This window comes from Battus philenor, unplaced genomic scaffold (assembly GCF_028537555.1).
Source record: "Battus philenor isolate CCGP_79_NKW_IND1 unplaced genomic scaffold, ilBatPhil1.0.hap1 SCAF_19, whole genome shotgun sequence".
NCBI lineage: Eukaryota > Metazoa > Arthropoda > Insecta > Lepidoptera > Papilionidae > Battus > Battus philenor.
In genome coordinates, this window is record NW_027181681.1 from 3,430,712 (window position 1) to 3,451,127 (window position 20,416).

At 33.7% G+C, this 20,416-nt stretch overlaps 1 protein-coding gene across 1 annotated transcript in view; it reads left to right on the plus strand.

Annotated features, from left to right (window-relative positions):
- LOC137921353 (putative phosphatidate phosphatase) overlaps nucleotides 1-20,416 on the plus strand; it is a 134,102-nt gene that overhangs the window by 54,283 nt on the left and 59,403 nt on the right. The window contains exon 3 of the mRNA XM_068764062.1: nucleotides 13,541-13,738. Coding sequence (XP_068620163.1) covers nucleotides 13,541-13,738 — 198 coding nt within the window. The remainder of the gene's footprint in view (nucleotides 1-13,540; nucleotides 13,739-20,416) is intronic.

A 20,416-nucleotide genomic window follows, 5' to 3' on the forward strand; every position in this document is an offset into this window, starting at 1 on the left:
CCTATTTTAAAATTGGTATGACTTCATCATTATCAGTTTTCAGTCGTAAGACGTCCACTGCTTGACATAAATTTCCAATAGGACCGATAGCTAGCGTCCTGCATCCACCATCTTCCGATGAGATTAACCAAGTCGTTTGCTGAGCTTGTGAGTAGATATATTACGTTGCGGTTGCTGGTCCTTGGTCTTCCACTTCGACTTGCGAATCCGCTACACCATTGGAATACTTTCCTTTCACCAAGCATTTAGTAGCGAGAAGTGCGGTTGGCAACTCGTTCAAATATTTATTTTTATTTGCATAGATTTTATTTATTAACGTTCAAGTATTTGATAGTTTTAGTTTAGTCAATTTATAAATACTTACTCAGCCTTCCTGTGCTACAAATTAAATGTAGACCTCCTTCGTTTCTCTCCACTTTTCCTTTTTGGGGAGGTAGAGTATAGTTTCTGTTTACCATCTTCATCCCTTCATCGCATTTGTGATCAACCATTCTAGTAGACGCTCATAATAGAAATATTATTTCCCAGGAATGGCCCATTCGTGTCATGCCACTCTAATGCACCTGAGCTATTGTCTGTGACTTTGGTCTGATTTTTAAACTTCTTGTCTTCATCTATCGGTCTCTAAGGGTGATATCTCGTATATCCCGGATCTATGATATTTGAGGAACGAGTTGATGAATGAACGGAAATAAGTATGAAAAAAAATTATATAAAATTGTTGAATTGAAAAAATAGGAAAGGTAAATCACACCAAAAATGATAGAAGAGTACAGAAATAAAAGGAAAAGAAAATAAAAAGATCATTAAAGAATATTAAACCCTGTCCTACAACAAGAAAGGGTATATGAGAGGTCCCCAATAACGGGGCCCATAAAAAAATGACACAAAAAAGGGTCCTTTCGTGCAATGTTAATAACATATGCGTTAAATAATCGTATCTCGTAGGATTCGATTGCCTGAATTTAAATATTGATCCAACTTTTTTTAAACATTTTTCTCTCATATTCGTTTCTTATTATCATTCGATGTTCACAGCACAGATAGGCAATCTCTTTCAATATTTGCTTTCCATTTATGTGTTTGTTTTATACCTATGCGGTGTACAAAGCAAAGGATTTGTTAACTTGACTTTATCTATTGTGACGGGTATGAGAAGGCTGCACGATTTCGTAATTGAGTACAGGCGCCCCTGGAGGCTTTTTGATGTTTATATTAGATAAGATGGTATTATGAGCTTAGTTTGTTTTATAATGTTCGCAATAACATAGACTAAACAAAGAAAAAACGAAAACGATAGAAGAGATTGTATTCATTGCATTCGATTTTCATTGGGAATATTTTATATCGATGCAGTGTTAATGTTTATTTTGGTTACAGATCTCCATATTAACTAAAATAAATCGCTGAATGCATTGCTTAACATAAAGCTTTCCGTTTTCGAGCTATTTTTTTTAATCTACATTCCACGGGCATTAGCATCCGTGCCTTTGTTTTTACATGTTACATTATTTACTAAGTCTCTTGAACTGTTTCCCAACTTAAATCGTGAAAATATCAATAATTAACTAAATTGAAGTAAACTAAATATATTATTATTATTATTATTACTTCATTGGTGTTTTGTTTGTTTTTAACGTCGCCCTAACATTGTTCAGATTTTAAAAATACGGTTCGTACGACCACTTCCTCATCCCCTTATCCTTACTCCATATCGCCATTCTCAGGTGGGCGTGTATCTGTGCAGTGGTTACCGTTTTCGCTGCATCGATGAATCTTGTGATCTCATCTTGTCTGATCCGTGTAATTCACGCACGATTTCTTACTATTATTAAGGCCAAAGAAATGTTGTTCACTTTGCATCCTGGGTTTTCACGCTGCCATCCCAAGTTGCACGTTTACATTCACTACACTGTACAATCACACATGTATAGCCTTCTACCTTCGTGCTTTATCTTGTTTTGTATTGTCATCGTTCAACTGTAGTACGATCGGGTTTATAAATTTATTTAAGTTCGCTGGCTTGTCAGTTCGCGAACTCAATTCCGATGGAACTGCAAAAGCCTATTTTGTTAGCAGCGACATCAACTGAAACAATACAATCTTATTGGAAAAATGGAAAAATTATTTTTATTAGCCAAATCAATTTTCTTATCCTATATAAACCTACAAGTAGACAGACGACCTTGCTATCTTTGGATACAAGCCGCTTGCTACCGGATCCTATTGGAAATCTTGTCCAGTAGTGAAACATGTTATGGCTAAAAAGTAGATTACAAGAACGTTAAAGAAAATTAAATCATATGCTGTCGAACATTATGTAACAAGATATCAACGTCATTATGCCAACATGTCAAATATCGACTACTAAAATATACTAGTTTTGAAGTGTTGAAAATAGAAAATTTATTTTTGTAACCAATCATTATATAATATTATGACGTTAAATCATTAAATAAGATGATCAAGTTGAAATATGTAATACGGATAATAAAGGAAATACTGATATAAAACTTGTAAATTAATATATTTTGTAATACTGCGAAAGGCCAGTAATTGTTGATAGCATGAACTCGTTGCCAGTACAAGGTAGTAATAATATTAATACGATAAAGTTTTCCAAAGTTTGTTTTCGATTACGTGACGTACGCCGAAAATACACGACAACCCATTAAGCCTTCCAAACGAAACGATTTGATAGAAATCTAAACAGTTGTCACGCATATCGCGTTGTAACCATGTCATTGCCGCACCGTAATCTATATATAGCATCCGGACGCATGCGGGTCGTGCATTTTCTATTTATGTTTGCTTTTCCGCGAGACCTCTATAAATAGCGGAGTCTTATCTATATAACGGACTAATTTCTGTCTGACCATATCTTAAATACGACAAACGACGTGGGCTTCAATGGATACTTTGTAATGATTTGTTGATGTACGGTGCAGACTTCAGGTTGCTTGATTTATTTTATTATAGACATGTGTGGGCCAACGCCTATCAATAGTTTGGTACAATATTATATACACATTTTGTGTTCCATTTTCAAAATACTTATACATATAAATATAGAGATTAAGGATGATTTGTGTATATATATATCGTACACTGTATATCCACAGATGTACTGACTCATCACAAAGTCTCTAAAACGTTTACAGGCTGGAAATTTGTAAGGAATTTTCCTATTGCACAGTAGAAGTCGGCTAAGAACGGAAGCTCTCATTCAACCACTGTCATGTGAGAACTGGATCTTTATTTATATTATTATTTTTAAAATAATTCTAATTTATTTCTATACTCATCTTTACTTTTTCTCAAAGTTTTTCATTCTTTCGTCTAATAGCATTCACAATCATTCCATACATCGGTTCACCCCTTTCGCCCTCTGTCCAGTTCTACAATTGTTACATGTTTATTATTTTTATCATTTGCTAACAAATTATTTCATCTTAATTCTTGTTTATTTTCTTACTATCTATATCGTACTTTATTTACATTTCCAATATCACAGCAATTTTATCATTCTTGTTTATAATTATTATTATTCTTGTTTTTGTTTTTAAGTTCTTATCGCTTTTTATTGTTTTTCCTCTTCGTAGGTACTATGTTGAAGGTCTGTTTCAAGACTCAATGCAGGCTGTTAATACCTATATATATATCTTTAATTCTAACAATATGGTATAAAATACGCATTTTTCCGGAAATAGTAATAGTAACTCTATTTGAATTTATTTAGCCTTGTCAAAGTTACTCATAATTTTGTTGATTATACCATACTTCCTGAATAACACAGTTTCAGAAAATTTTCTCATATTTGACTATTTAAACGACAATTCTTTCCCTGTTTGCACCTAAGGTTGCAATTTTTCTGTGATAATAAAGCTTAGGAATGCGTTATTCTGTCAATTATGTCAGGAATTATGTGAAAAAAAGAATTATTTGTTTACACCTTCCTCAAATCAGGTTACTACGTTATGAACCCTAAAACTAAACAGCTGCATTTAAATAGTTACTAATTTATATCTAATTAAACTCGTCAGATATTTTTCTTTTGATTACTGAAGATCACTTATGATAACCGAGTTAGATAAATAAACATTTCTAAACCCATGTTGAAAAATAATAATAATATTGTTGTTAAAATATGACATGGTTATTAATAAGTTCCTTATTTATAAAAAGTTGTCAATGAAAATACACGATTCTAAAATATTTTCTAAGTATATACAGAGTCGTCCCTCAAGGGAAAAGATTTTAATGTTCGTTAAGGAGAGATTGTGTACTATTCCTGCCACGTTTACGATTACGTCTCGCGCGCACGTGCTCTGCTTATATTGCTCCGCTTATACAATTTTAATTATCTCTTGTGTATTTATTAACTTAAGTATGTTTGGGTGTGTAATATATCTTGTGAGATAAACATCTTTATAACACTTTGATTTATTTGCTCGACGCGTCAATTGTTTAATGAGCTTATGTTGCTTCAACGAAAGTATTTTCGGTGTTTACTCTAGAGCATATGTAAGTCACTGAGTAGTGGTAGCCCAGCGGTGGAGGACTGAGACTTACGATCGTAAGGTCGCGGATTCGATTCCTGGGTTACAATCTTATGCTTATAAACAATATTCCAGAGTATGGGCAACAGCGATCTCTGCGTACCATAATATCACACAGCGATTGCTAATCCATCTGCTAAGCTTGGCGATTATAGTATATCCCCCCAGAGATAACTGGAGAGGGCCTTCTGCCTTGCAGTGGGTGTCTACGGGCGGAAAATACGACATATTTGTTTATGTTGGTACAAATCGGCAACTTATATATTCAAACATGCTGTCTTCTCTTGAAGGCCTTGGCGCCTAGTAAAGTGTTTGACCTAAGCGGTTTACGATCTTCTCGGCTACTAAAATCGATAAAAAATGTAATACCACGTCACGGTTCTTAACATTCGGGCTTAGTTACAAGAAAGAGATCTGGAAAATAGAAAGATATACATCTCTCTTCGTTCTTGATTCCATCTCGTAGAGAAATCTTATGGCTCTTCCATTGCCCGAAAACCAGCACAGACCTACACCAGTATATCAATAGTTAAATTGGCTTTAGTTAAATCGTGCAGCGTTTATTAATGTAGGTTAACCGTGTTCCAAGTGAATGTATTTCTGTATACAATGACATTTAACTACGAACTGAACGCGATTACAGGTTTAAATAGATTGCACTTGCGAGTGATCCGACATGAGTACTTGTTTTATCTCTCAGTAAAATCTCTAATATCCAGTTCTACCTAGAAAGCACTAATCAAGTTATTCGAGTCTAAAGTAGATTAATATTTAATGTTTTATTGGTGTGTGTTTCAATTAATATTTGTTATTCAGATGACATTTTGGTCGAATAATGTTCGTTTTTTTTTCAGATTTGTTATAAACAGAGATCTGACATTTGCATGTATCTTTATCATGTCGGTATATAGGTCCACTGAAAGGTACAGGCCTCCATATATCGCTTCGATGACCGTTTTACATCAAGGGACTTTCCGCGACAATGAATAGTCAAACGATATAGATCGTCGATCGGTCTATGACTTTGGTATAATAAAACAAATAGGTTTAATTAATATGATAGTACTTTTGAAAAAAAATCTCAGGAAACGAAAGAATGAGTGGCGTGATTAAATACACAACTACTAGTTATGTGCGGGTACATCAAAAGTATCTCGTTTTCGTAACTTTTTAAATCAGTGGTTTATTAAAGTTGCCTCCATAGCACCTTAGCCGCGAGGTTAATGTTCGTAACAGACGTTCTTTAATTAGAGAGGTACGATATTGTGATAATTGGATTAGTGTAATTATTGGATGACTATAGCACATAATAAAAATAAATGTGAATTATTGAAATCACGTTATCTCTGTCTCTATATAAGCTAAATCCTTATCTTTCTCTCTCTTTTCTATATATATATACATATACACACATACACACTCATATTTAGATATATATATATATATATACATATACATATATATATTAGAGATGCAACTAATTTATCTCGTATCTTTTGTACCACAATAAGACTACAAATTTGTTATAAGAATTTTACAAAGGGGTTGGATCGGCGTTCATTAAGAATTTTTCCTTACAATTTTTTTTAATAGTTTAGTAATAAATGTAGCTTAATATTATTATTTAATTAATACATTTAGTGAGAGAGTTGATATTATTCGCCGTGTATCACTTTTAATGAAAACGTTTATATCTTAACCATTTAGACTCAATGTTCCAGCAAATTGCGGACAATTATTCATTATTCAAATGAATTTAAATGGGAACGTAAAGAAAGCGTATCGCGTAACACATATCGATGTATCCCATGGCATTTTCTATTTATTACTCGCTTGGCATTTTTTCTAAAAACATCTTTGTCTTTATTTATAAGAACTCTCGTGTTATATATTTAGATGTTATTTCTATAATATGTCATATGTTATTTATGTACAAAGTTAAGTATTATCATCATTACTGCAAAGCATAGACGCCCTCCAAAGATCGCCAAGTTGATCTGTTTAGCGCTGTTTACATTCAGCGATTTCCCACAACCTTGACGTCGTCGGTACAATACCAGGGGATCATGATCGCCGCTTGAGAACTTTGCTGAACCAACAAGTATCTTGCACGAGCGATATGCCATGGCCAATGCTACTTCAGACGCGAAATTCTTCTAACTACGTCAGTGACCTTCGTTCTTCCTCGAATCTCCTAATCCCTAATTCTATCTCTCATAAAAGTTCATTGCTCTTTTGATGACTTTTAGTCTTTGTATGAAGCCCATCGTAAAGGATAGTTAACTAGTAGTATATTTCGTATTAATACTTTAGTCTTTCGTAGTGATACTGTGGAATATTGATTAAAACATCACACGTATCCCGGAGAGAAGCCAGGCGTCGTGAAACGATAAAATCTAGGTGCCCTCTCCAAAATACGCATAAAGATAAACGGAAACCGTAAACAATAATGATTTATAACATTACCGGGAAAACATCAAAGGTAAGTGCTATCATGTACATTCGAACGGATGTACATATATACGTGGAACGAGGGATGAAATACTTTGGCATCCATTACGTTATTGCCTCACGAGGCGAGCTATCGTTTCTTATTTATCGCGATTCGTATTTTTTGTTTTATATCAAATATAAAATACGCGTTAAACTCGGAGGGGAAAGTATATAAAGCGATTTTATGAAATATTTTTGACTACATATATAGACAATTAAACTATTGCTGAACCTAGGCCTTCCTCAAAGATTTCCAATAAGACTGGAAGATACAGCGTCTGCGGGCGACCTTGAGACTGTCGTCGTAACGTGGATAACGTTGTGGATGAACATCCTACGCTGCGCTTTTCCATTCATGGTCTTCACTGCAGAACTTTAACATTCTTGCGGCTATAAGTTCTGCATGCTATGTGACATGCATACTACGATTTTAAATTACCAATCCGGGTGGCTATGTAGGTTATGTTTGGTTACGTATCTCATCGTTCTTGATTCGAATTTCTAGAAGAATCTTGAGATTTGTTCTCTCCGTGGCATTTGGAATTAAAAACGTGTAATTGTAAATAAATTGATCTGATATGCTCTGCTGCCCAAATGGCATTTTCAGATTCCGTGGGTGCAACGGAAAAGGTCGAGAGCTCCCTAGGGAGACTCGGAGCGGGCCGCTAAATACTATTTTACCGGGTGGGGAGGCTGCCGACCTCGATTCGATGGAGGGGACCTCGACTTGGGCTGTCACACATCGATAATACTCGTTTAGCATTACGTCTCAAGGGCGCCCGAGAGACGAGCCTCGGCTTTATAAAAATTCGATTTTTTTTATTTGAAATATACAGGGGGGTGGTCTATTTTAGCAGTGGGCGTCCTGTGGATAAAACAATGATAATGATAATGATTAAAAAAAGGAAGTACTTTATTACTTTAGTATAGCTTAATACATATAAATGTATTTTGTTGTAATGCCAGCGTGCGGAAACGAAACCAAATTATTATCACCGATATTTTTAGTGTTATCGTCAAATCAATAAGCGTTCGATAAGATACGTCCGACTTAGAAATTGAACAGCTGGTACGTTATATCACTCACATTTGTTATATTATCCTAAACTTCAATCACGTGTTTATGCACTATTTTTAGTAAATCATTATCATCGTTTCTTTCGTATGACTGCCATTGCTAGACATAGATCTCCCTCATAGATCTCTATAAGACCGGCTGGAAGCAACAGAAATCCTGCATCTTCTGGATCGTATGTCTACCTTGTGAGTAGATGTCTTATGCTGGGATAGCCGCTTCAACAAATTCAGAAGCATCAAATTCTATAAATACCAGTGCACGATTTCTTATGTAAGGAATTTCGTCTTGATAAAGACTGTATTTTTGTCGCACAAATGATCGGGCATAAGTATGTGCCGATTTTGTATTTGTATACTCTCATGAGAGAGAAAGAAACAAAAATGGAAACAGACATATTGCTTTGGTGTGTATTTCGCGAACGTTGAGTCTTATGCAGGGACATACCAAGACAGAATATATAATCTCTCTGTTCGTATTCCAATCCGGAGATTCTTACAAAGTAGAGTCAACAATAGAAGGAGTTTTAATAGGTAATCCGTAATAATTTTCGAGGGGGAAAGAGAGAAGATTTGGAAGAGAGCTTCGAATAAACAAAAAGTGTCAATCATTATGGGAATAATAAAGCAAATAATAATAGTATATCAACGTGTTTTGTTTTTATATACTCGTTCAGGGTCTTCTGTTCTGGTTCTTTTTATATCTGTTTTACTTTACTTTCTTCACAATTTTTTTCAATCGTGATCTATTTTTCATCATAATATCTTATACTCTCCTGGCTTACATGTCTCCTTATAAACACCACCTTCCTTCCTGATCGTCCGCTCCTAAAATACTATAGTAAATTGCTTCTTTATATCACAGTACAGTTTTATGTATTGTTTTTCCTCCTTTTTATTTATCTTATCTGTTCTATTTATAATCTTTTTGATATTTTTATTAGTTTCTAATTTAACATAATGTTAACCTTCAACATTACGAATAGAATGCAATTTTTTACAGCCTTACTCGACCATAGCAACGTGTTTGAGACGGAACTGCCGGCAATTTCACCATCGATCCACGCGATCTGTCAGACTATTGCGCTGTCAGCACATATATCAATGAGCGCGTGAATCGACACGTAATGGAATATTTGCATTCAGATTCCACGCACTGAATCGTTCATCTTCCGTCCTGTGTGATACCACTCAACAGAACAACCGAACGATTCTGCTTATAAGATAATTAATAAGTGTCGATGTCCCCCTTTTGCAGTATAGTTTTTCGACTGTTGGACGCCCATTGTAAGATATAGGTGTCCCTCTCAATGACCTGTCCTGCGCTGATCGCATCCAGCTACCTTAACTATGTCGTCGGTCCATCTATCGGCAACCCACGCCGCGTGTATCGGGTTGTGGTCGCCATTCAAGAATATTACGGTACCAACGACCATCGTTTACACGAACTATGTGCCGCGCCCGTGGCAATTTTAGACGAGCAATTCTTCGAGTTACGTCGGCAACTTTAGATTTTTTGGATTTCGCAACGAAACTCCGAGCATAGCCCTCTCCATTGCTCTCTTGGTGACCTTGAGTCTTATGAGGTCCGTCGTATGCGACCACGTCTCGGATCCGTATAGCATCACTGGTAACACATTGGACAAAAATCTTTGTCTCCACATTTGTGAAGTATATTAGTTATTTTGTAAACAATATCCACCAATGCAACTGTTAAATGGCAATTTCCATTTGCAGCGCGTGAACTGTCAAAAGCACATAGTTTATAGCGAGATATATGAAGATTCTACTGTCACAATTTAAAAATACAAATCAATGCGCTATTACCAATTCCTTTGTTTTTTCGTTAGAACCACCTATAAACCTACTGTAATGAAACCTGATAAATGCTAATGAAATTTAAGAAATGCGTGATATCTTAATGCTCTTTCAAGAAAAACAGCGTTTGTTTTTATGTACAATATTGAAAATTACGTATTTCACGGTTTTGCAAGTGCGGAACAAATCTTTCCAGTTATCGCAGAAGTGATTATATCGAGATATACGTTTTACGAAATGGATTACAAGAAACGATTCATTCCTCGAACATAATTAACGTTGTAAATTATTATTGGGGTTGAGTATAAATCGTTTTACAATTATGAACATTTGTACACAGCACGCAATTGCCGAGACTTCGTTGGGCTATTGCCCAACTTTCACCTTTCCTATTGGAAACGGTTGATAATTTACATTGCTTTCTTGTGTTTTAATAGAATTATCTGATGTCATTACTTGAAGATATTTAACTAATTTTTCATAAGGGTTATGAAATAATGTTATTAAAATTTTAATGCCAAAGTCGATATTTGTTTACATCTATCATAAACAATTTTTACTTACCAAACATTAATATTTCGCATATAAATTAATTTATTTGTTAACAAATTGGGGCACACATACAAAGTTAACATATAGACATATGAAAATGTATATTATTGGTCCATTTTAATTTAAATTAAGTATAATTTAAACAGTTGTCCAATTTAAATATATAATGGTAATAATTAAAAATAAAACATTAAAGCAGTTATATAAATGAAGATGAGATAAATAACCAAAAGAAAAAACCTTACAAAACTAGGAGATTTCTTCTGAATAAATATAAGACCAAGCTAGTTTTTTTTTTAGTCTCGAAGGAAAATCCTACATGCGATACATTTGTTTTTTTTTTTTGGAACACATATAGAAAGACGGGGCGTTAAGAAGAGTTCAATTAGACTGGAGGGAATTTATGACCTGCTCCCCTGAACTCGGCTTATTGTGTAGAAGTTGACCACCTGCGGTTTATTTAACATTGAGTTTAAAACAACGAAATTAGATTTCCACATCTGTTGCGGGTGCAACGAAAAGGTAATGCCGGTGTCCTACAACGTGATACCCCTATGTAGTTACAACGACGTTGGCGGAGTGAATGAACGTCTTATAGTAGTCCTGGAGTTCCTCACGCTTTATCATAAAGACGCAGGCAAAATACTTGTAAAGGGTCATCTTGAATCCACGGCAATAGCCATGTTGCAGGGTTCAGAGGATGGTATGGAAGACTAAGAAACTTATGTTAACTATTATGAATAAAGTTACCCCGTCTAGGGATAATTGCGACCAAAATTTAAATAGGCTTTGAAAAGTTTGTTTTTTGTTTTAATTTCAAAACAAATTTATAGTTGAAAAAAGCTATTATAAGAAACACTAGCGGACGCCTGGTGAGCTATTCGAAAGAATTTTCGTTTAGTAATAGCGTGTTAACACGACTCTAAGTGGCAAGCGTGTTTACACGTCTTATCACGTCGTTTGCACCCCATTAGTTTATATTCACACGCCTACGGGACACGATTTCTTCCTACTTTTATAATTTAAATATTATTGACTCGATGTCGTGAACGTAAGAATAAATTGTAAATGCATACAATTCATAATTTTAGCTGTAGGACATCAGTGTTGAACAAAAGACTCCTCCAATTTCCAGTTGAACTAATTAGAACGGGTGTAAATACAACATAATACAATGTTCGCTGATGTCAGTCATAATTTAGACCTCTACGGCAGATATTACTTAGCTTCAACGTTTAAAAGGTGTGTTGATTTTTTAACATTTATGCAAAAACCTATAAAATAAAATAGTTAAGTACTTCATTATATATTATATAGTAGTGGGTGTATTAAACACTTTTATAAATAGTCTAGTATGTTTATATAAAAATCATCAATAGATATTATGTTGTTACATAAAATGCATCTGTTTCAAGTTTCTGAACTTATGTTAACGAGTCGATGTCAACGAATCGCTAGTCTTTCAATGATGAGTATAGTCTGTTTTTATGACGATTTTAAGACAATTTTGACATATTTTTTCGTTACTCTTTTTTGCATAACAACGCCCATTTAACCCCGGGCATGGCTCAGGGAATATACGACAACCGTCGCACGCGTGACCCGACCCTGTCCCCTATCACACAAGGTCGTTACTTGCGACACTAATTAAATTATAATTGTATTAAAGTCGCTTCGATTTTAAATTATTTTCTTTGCTTCACCCACACTGATAACTTAGTAATTTAATACAGGCGTATAGGTCGCGAATTTTATTCTGCATAAAAAGTAAATAATCACTCTGAAAAATGTTTCATTTATTTCTTTATCCATTTATATTGGAATGCGTAAACTTAATGTTATTTAATGCGTAACTTTGAAATAACTTCTGTCTGTACAAAATCTGCAGAACTAGTAAATAATAATAGATTTTAATATATTGTGTACCAATTCGTATTTTGAAAACAATTTTTTCTTAATGTGTTATCATTTGAAAATTTATTATTTTTGAAACGATTGATTTTTGTAATAAGATGTGTCATAAATTGAAAGCTAATTAGCAATATATTTACTACTTTAATGTTTTTACACTTTCCAATCAATCTGTATAATATCGGGTCAACCTCAAAAAAATCTCAACAGGGTCTTAGTTTAATTATATTATATTATATTATGTTTTAAGTGTGATTTAATTACATTGTTCGTAGACAATGATTACCTGGTAGGAAATGCTTTCCTCTTTAAGATCGCGATTATACTTTGTATAACAAGTGTTCAAAAAATGCTAGGTCGGGAATAGTGTCTTTTTGCAAAAAATATTGACATATTTTGTTGATTACTAGGAAACATTTTCGAACAAATATAAGTGAATACATTCATGGCTTTTCTAGCGATGTTTCACGTGTGAATGTTTATAACGATATACACAGATCGGTTTTCAAAATTTGAATATTTTTGAGATTTAAAACCGTAATGATAAGTTGATGATTGGCTCAGGCTTTTAACAAGGCGTGAAAATCGATTATAGACATTCCGAGAGTGCGTGATTTATAATTAGAAGCGTGGAAACTTTAGACCTCACTTCCTGCGCGATGCAGTTATGTAAATATTGCATTTACACGCGTAACGTTGCGACTCTGTTACAATATATTTTCGTTACGCCGGTTTTGGGTTTCCTTTGATTTGACCAAAGAATGTGTTTATTATAAATACACATGCACTTTAAGAATAGTTATTGTTGCGATCTTTGCCTCTGACATACAGGAATAAATGAATGCAATTTGAAATTTTCCTATGAAATTCTTTAATTAATATCGATTTTTAATATCGATTTTTACCCTCGTCGATGGAATAACAATATTATAAGTAAAAAAAAAATTCTCCGTGAGTAGCAATCAAAACACAATCAATCAATCGATAAAAGATCGAATAATCCAAACAATAGTTAACTAATAATTCTCAACAAAACAAATAAAATAAATTTATATCCTTACTTTTTTGTCTCTTCAATATTATTTTCTTTTTTTTTTTGTAGCCTAACTTCTGAATAATTTTTTTGGTTTTAGATGGTGTTAACGGAGTGGCTCAGACTGCGTGACTACAAGGGAGGGCGGTCTCGCAACGTGATGGGCAAAGAGCTCCCGGCCTGGGTGTGGGAAGCCTATAAAGTGGTCGGCGTATTCCTCTTCGGCTGCGCCTGCCAGCAGCTGACCACCGACATCGCCAAGTACACTATAGGTAGACTCAGGCCGCATTTCTATACCGTGAGTATTTTATTTCCACGTATATACGTAACATCTTTTTAAACGATTTTTCTTAGTTCGACCCGTACGGAATTTGTTTATTTGGGTCAAAATTAGAAATTGAAATTTAAGCACCTTCCCGTTGTCAGATTGATCCGAAATTTGGTACACATATTTAATTTAGATGACAATACAATATAATAAAATACAATAACATTATAAATCTAAGATGGCCGCCGAAACAAAATAGCGGATTACATATTTTCCTTAACCCCCTCAATATGGGTATCAAATGAAAGGGCTACACTAGTAAAACACGATGATCATGTCAAAATTTAAAATTCAAGATGGACGCCGTACCAATATGGCGGACTAGGTACATATTTTTCCACAACCACCACAATATGGGTATCAAAAAACAGTTTTACTTAAAAGTTTTTTAAATGTATTTATTGTTAATTTATCTTTAGATTGGTTTTTATTGCGTGTCTTTTTTCCTATAATATCACTTTAAAGAATGTATAAAATCATCTTTAGTTAATATAAATACAATAGATTATTCGTGTCTTTTTTATGATTAATTAGAAGGCTCTTATTTCTTAACTTTTAGTTATAAATTAGCATAATTAAGCCCAGGTTTGTTTACGTCTACAGTTGGCAAAAATAGTTAATTTTGTACAATGCTAACAAAACAATACTTACTTAGCAAACTACTAACATCTGTACAATATACAACAAATGTTTTACATGTACCCGTTTTCACAGAATATTCGACCTTATTTAGATGATTATTTAAACAGGCAATGTAATTATACAATTATTTATTTTCAATAAATGTAAAGTTTCATTACGACGCGGCGATTCTTAGAGAAGCAATTCTGGACAGTCAATACAATTTGTAACACAACACAAAATGTAAGCATTTATTAAGTATTGCTATAGGCGTGCCTATTTAACACAAATTTATATATATATATATATATATATATAAGTATAATTCAATGTCATTTTTCAATTGTCACATTTCATGTCTCACAAAGTAAATTCAAATTTTTCTATAGTTATGTTAGATAGCTAGTAGCAACTGACCACGCCAAGCTCTATCGATATTCGGCTATATAGTTTGCCCTTGAGTGAGAATGTTAAACGGATATAATAGACGAGTGACGACACAAGCTGATACTAAGTACAGCGGTCTGAGCCCTTGCTACCGTTGTCTACTTAAGTCTATTCCTCGAAATCTGGCGACCGCAGTAAATCAACAGTGTCCTTCCGTCAGAAAAAAAAAACTCTTCCTTTAAGAAATTTGATTCGATAAAGAAAAAAATAAGAATTCGCATTGAAAATAATTTCAAACCCCCTATAAACAATATTTTATATTAATTATTATATCTTAGTGATGTTGCATTGCGTTTAAAACGGAATTGACTTTAATTCTCATCAGACCTTCAACTCGAACAGGATCATCCTACAGAACTAGCCAATGTTCCCGTTAACTGACTGATTGTTACTAGCAATGGCAATAAATGTGAGATGAAACTGTCCCGGCGTCGCAATTCGTTATGCCTGTCGACTTACGGTAAACGAGCTTTTCGAACATCAAAACCGAACATCGACTTACCTAGTCAGTTATCTTAGTAAGTACAGTCGCGTGCAACTTCGTTAATACGGTTTAGATTAAAATTTTACAAGAACATCGTAAGTTATATAAATTTTTTGTAATTTATCTCGCACCAAAACCAAAAGTAAATAGTACAAAAGCATTTATTTCTTTTTTAAAAAAAATTGTTTTTCCATTTTTTTTGCTTTTTAAATATTGTCACTTAAGTATTAGAATTCTTAGCAAATCGATAGCTTTGTTAGTTATCATTGTTTAAAACCAGGACAACTACATTTAAAACTAAATAAATATAGTCTCCTGTGTGATTTACGGGGCTGAAATATTTTTAATGGCGACAACGAGCCGGTAAAAACGGTGTTGGTAGGTCTTCCACTAGGACAGCCGACGACATAGTCAAGGTTGCGGAAATTCGCTGAATGCGTGCAGCACCAGACCGTTCATGGTGGCGATATTCTGGGTAGGATTGCTTGCAGTGAGTATCTATCAGCTGATAAGATGATAATTTATGACATAAAAAGAAAAAAAACTTTAAATGTTATATAAAAGTGGATTTATATAATGCGTAAGCACTGTCCATGCGATTGTACGTACCGTGGCGTGGTAAATAACACCTTGCACAATACGGCTGACACACATGCGGAGTTACTGCATACGGACACGTAGTATTTAATGAATTGACAAATATTTTATTGTTTTTCAACGCATTCCTTTCTGATTGCAGTTAATTCGTGAAATTAGCGTGGTGTTACCGACGTTAATAGGTCCAGATTTTTATTCGCAAAATTGTTTGCGATGTAATTATTTAACTGTCTATAATATATTTAACAAAACCTCTCTCTGTTATAAGTTTAATAACCATTGATGTTTATTGTAAGAGGCTATGGCAGGTCGTCACTATACCTGGTATCTGGACGTGTATTCTACGTAAATAAAGTTAATAAACAGTAAAATTTATAGGTTAATGGTTAACAATTTTAAGGTTTTTTTTTTTAAATCAAAGTAGCCTAAGTTACTCCTTATTAGGTCAGCTTAAGTTTTACTTTGTCAGTATAAGACCTGTCAATATCGGTGCTGCTATTTCATAGATAGATTAAAAAATGTAATTTTTGTATGTACCGTAAATAGGCACAATAATTTTATTTATTTGTATAGATAAACCCACTATTACTTCTAAGATTACCCTCGATTTTTGGCAAACACTTGCAAAAATAAACTCGTTTTTATTGTCACCAAATGAGCGCAGTGCCACTTGGTTGTGGTAATCAGTCCGCAGAAACAAGACAAAATATACTTCTCACAACATTAATATTTTTTTCCAAAAGGTAAATAGATTAAGCATTTCTGAATAAAAAAGGATATGTACATTTTTTAACGTTGCCTTAGTTACTGGTACGTAACAGTTTCAATTAAAACCAGTTATACACAAGAGAGCAATCGCTATCCAATTCTCACATGCGCGAAATGAATTGGCAAAAAGCCAACACGTACTCGACGAGATAAGCTATCGGATATTGCAATCGTTCCCAAATGATAACGACTAACGATTTGTCGCCGGAATGTGGGCATCTAGTATTTGCAAGAGTGCACGAATGCGTCCAATTTCTATTTAGTTTCTAAAAAGATTTAAAATAGTGTATATATAACACTTTTTTCTGTAAAAAGCTTCAGTGTTTAGATCTATTTTCTGAAATATCTGATATTATTATTTTTTCTGATGCAATGCGATATGCCAATAACTTATAAAGTCTGTAGAGACATCTATCTATATACGTTTATGTATATGTATATGTGTATATATTTATTATGTAAGGTGTTTTTATTTGATTATTTTCCTACTCAATCTCATTTTACTTTTTTATTTTATTTTTTGTGTTTTGTGATATGACCTAGTTTTATCTACCTTTATTAATTTATCTCTCCACCGCCCAAACGGTTAATAGTTAGGGAAGGTTAGTTAGAGAATATCTTCGGCATTAAGTTCACCGTTATATATAAAATAAATAAATATAGTAAAAAGCAACTAATGATTTATCTGTATACGAAATGCAAATCTGATTTACAGAGATCAAATATTCAAATCCATAACTAAAGCGTTAGCTTACTATGGAAAGCACGTTTGAAAACCATTTTGCGAATTGGCGCGCAGATAACTATTCCTATGCACGAAAAAACCATATACGTATCAACAGGTATAATGTCTATTTGTGACTCATTAAAGGCACCATATTTTCTAAAACATTCTTCCGAAAGTAAATACAGGAGATTATTATTTATTATTATCATTGTGCATCAGATTATGATATCTGATGATTTATAGTAAACTTTTTCTTGATTTATTAGCATTACAAAATAGCTATACAGACATAAAATCGAAAGTTAATTAAAAACTTATAAGGTATTAGGTTGACTATTGTATCCCAGCGGTAGAGGACTGAGGCGTGCGATCATAGGTTGCAGGTTCGATCTCCGGGTAGTGTTATATCATTCACAATTTTTCCAATAATTAAATAAGATTATCACAGCTTACAAACAAGTTTCCAGAGGATAGGCAGCAGTGTCCTCTGCGTATCATAACACCACACTGCGATCCCTAACCCGCCTGCAAAGCGTGGCGATTATAGTATATCCCCCGTAGATATCTTTTGGGGAAACCTCACTGTAAGATACAGAGTGGGCGTTCCTGAGCTGCAACGACGATGAATCTAAAAGATCTTGTTATGTTTCATGTCGCGGGGTTATTAGTTCCGTGAGAATGACATGAACAATAAAATTACAGCGATACAAACTTAATATTAACGAAGTCATTGTTACAATCATAAATAAACTTAATATTACTGTTCGAAGACGCAAATAACAAAAATATACAAGGTCAGATATTAAGGTCTATTGAAAAAACTTATCGTTTCTCACGATTGATGTAAACATATTACATATGTAATGCTTAATACAATAGAAATGAGCATGGATTTTTGTGTGGTACAAGGGAAAACACGCGTTGCCTCTAAAGATAATCTAAAGCAGGGATGAGCAACCCGCGGCCCGCGGGCCGCATGCGGCCCTCGAGGCAAGTAAATATCATTTTATTTTTGTTTTATTTTATTTTTTTTAAATGCTAGAGTCAATGCTTAAAAGATAATAAAAGTGTCTAATCTAATAGTTGTAAATCGGTTGATTACGAACATAAATTACGTTCAGATCATAGTTTGAACCTTGAATGTGTACTTTATTTTTTTTTCATTGCCCCCCCCCCCCCCTTTTGAAACTGCTGCCCTCCGACCAAAAAAGTTTGCTCTCCCGTGATCTAAAGAAAGGAAAGTTTTTCAAAAATTCTAATAAAATTTATCAAATAAACGGTGTTTGAATAAAAACTTAAGTAAAAAAGTAAAGTTCATTTGCATATGTATAGCAGATTTATGATCAATGTTTTGTGTCAATGATAGTTATTGTTTCTTATTGGTAGTCCACCTAAACATACACGTTTAATGTTCAAAGATATTAAGTTTCTAAATAATAAATAAAATTACGACTAAAATGTGTCGTTGTCATCTAAAATATAAGTATAATGCAATAAATCATGTAACACGCAATCAGCGTATCTCTAAAACAAGTGACCAAAATGAGGTCTGATTATGAATGTATATTTCTGCAATTAACATTCGCGTAAAAGCGTACTCTTCCAGTAATTCCATAAACTATGTTAAGAAATGCCTCATTCATAAAGTCAAGTCGGTTTCAAATGGCACAGCGAAAATAAATGTAGATGTAACGACCTCTAGGCTATGCGTTGGAAATAGACTAGATCGTCCGTCACTCGCACCAATTTGTCTACGAGGAGAAACAATTGTTTTCAATCACAACACCGAATGACTTATTGCTTACATTGTTTTCCGTAAATCAAATATTTGTACAAAATTTTCATCATTGCTCTGGTACATGAACGCTAAGGAACTTTACTTTTCCCTTACCTTTTATATGTATATATAATTATTATCCTCATATAAAAAGAGTGACATTAAACAGTAAAGGTGAAACAATTTTTTTTTTCATTTTGCTATATAACGCCCTTTACCTTAAACATTTTTTAATTTGCCATAATTTATATGTTATAATTTATATATATATATATATATATTTATATATACAACCTCGGAATATACCCTAATCTTACCAAGACTTAATTAATAAAAAATATATGTAATATAATAAAAAATAATTATTAAATCTGATTAAATAATAAGTCTTTTTAATATTTAATTCAGCAAAGGATCGAGAACCAAAAAAAATTTCATATTTTAGACTTTCGAGTAACTACACGAAATAAATCTGGAAAGTGTAAGTCTGAAGAGTGTAGTAGGGCTTATAGATATAGACGCAAGAAGGGAATGCAATAATTTATAATAATTTTAAATATTAATTATCAACTTTAGCTATATTGCTTTATTAACACTTTTAAAGCCTGTGGGTCCTTAGTCCCGTACGCCCTACGACGATCTATAAATGATTTTAAGAATTACACATGTATGTAACCTTAAGCATAAATTTTATGAATATAAAGTTTGGTAACTTACATAAAACTTGTGCTGCTTTATTGTAAAAAGTCAAATTTACTCGTACATACATAAAATAATCAAGTCTAAAATTTAACTTAACACCGAGACCAAAAAACATAGCGAACTCATTCTTTGTAGATCAGACAAACAATAATATAAACGTTTTTGGAAAAAACTGGTATTTCGACGAACCGTGACCAAGGGCGGTGCAAGACAGTAGAAAAAACAAAAACTGCTATTTAAGTATGTATATATATATACATCCGTAATTTTTTTATGGTATGTATGTATAAAAATATTATACATCATTCCAGCCGTGGGACATCCACTGCTGAGCATAGGCCTCTTCCGTATATTTTTAATAGGACCGGTTAGAACACCTCCATCTCGTTCCTGACCGCGAGATACCGCGGTCCCCCGTATGGCGCAGAGGGCGACCATCGGGGGGGGGAGGGGTTTATTGGGTAGGAATCCCACATACCCCTGTCCTCCTCGCAGAGGCGGGGCATCTTGAACACCGGAAGATTT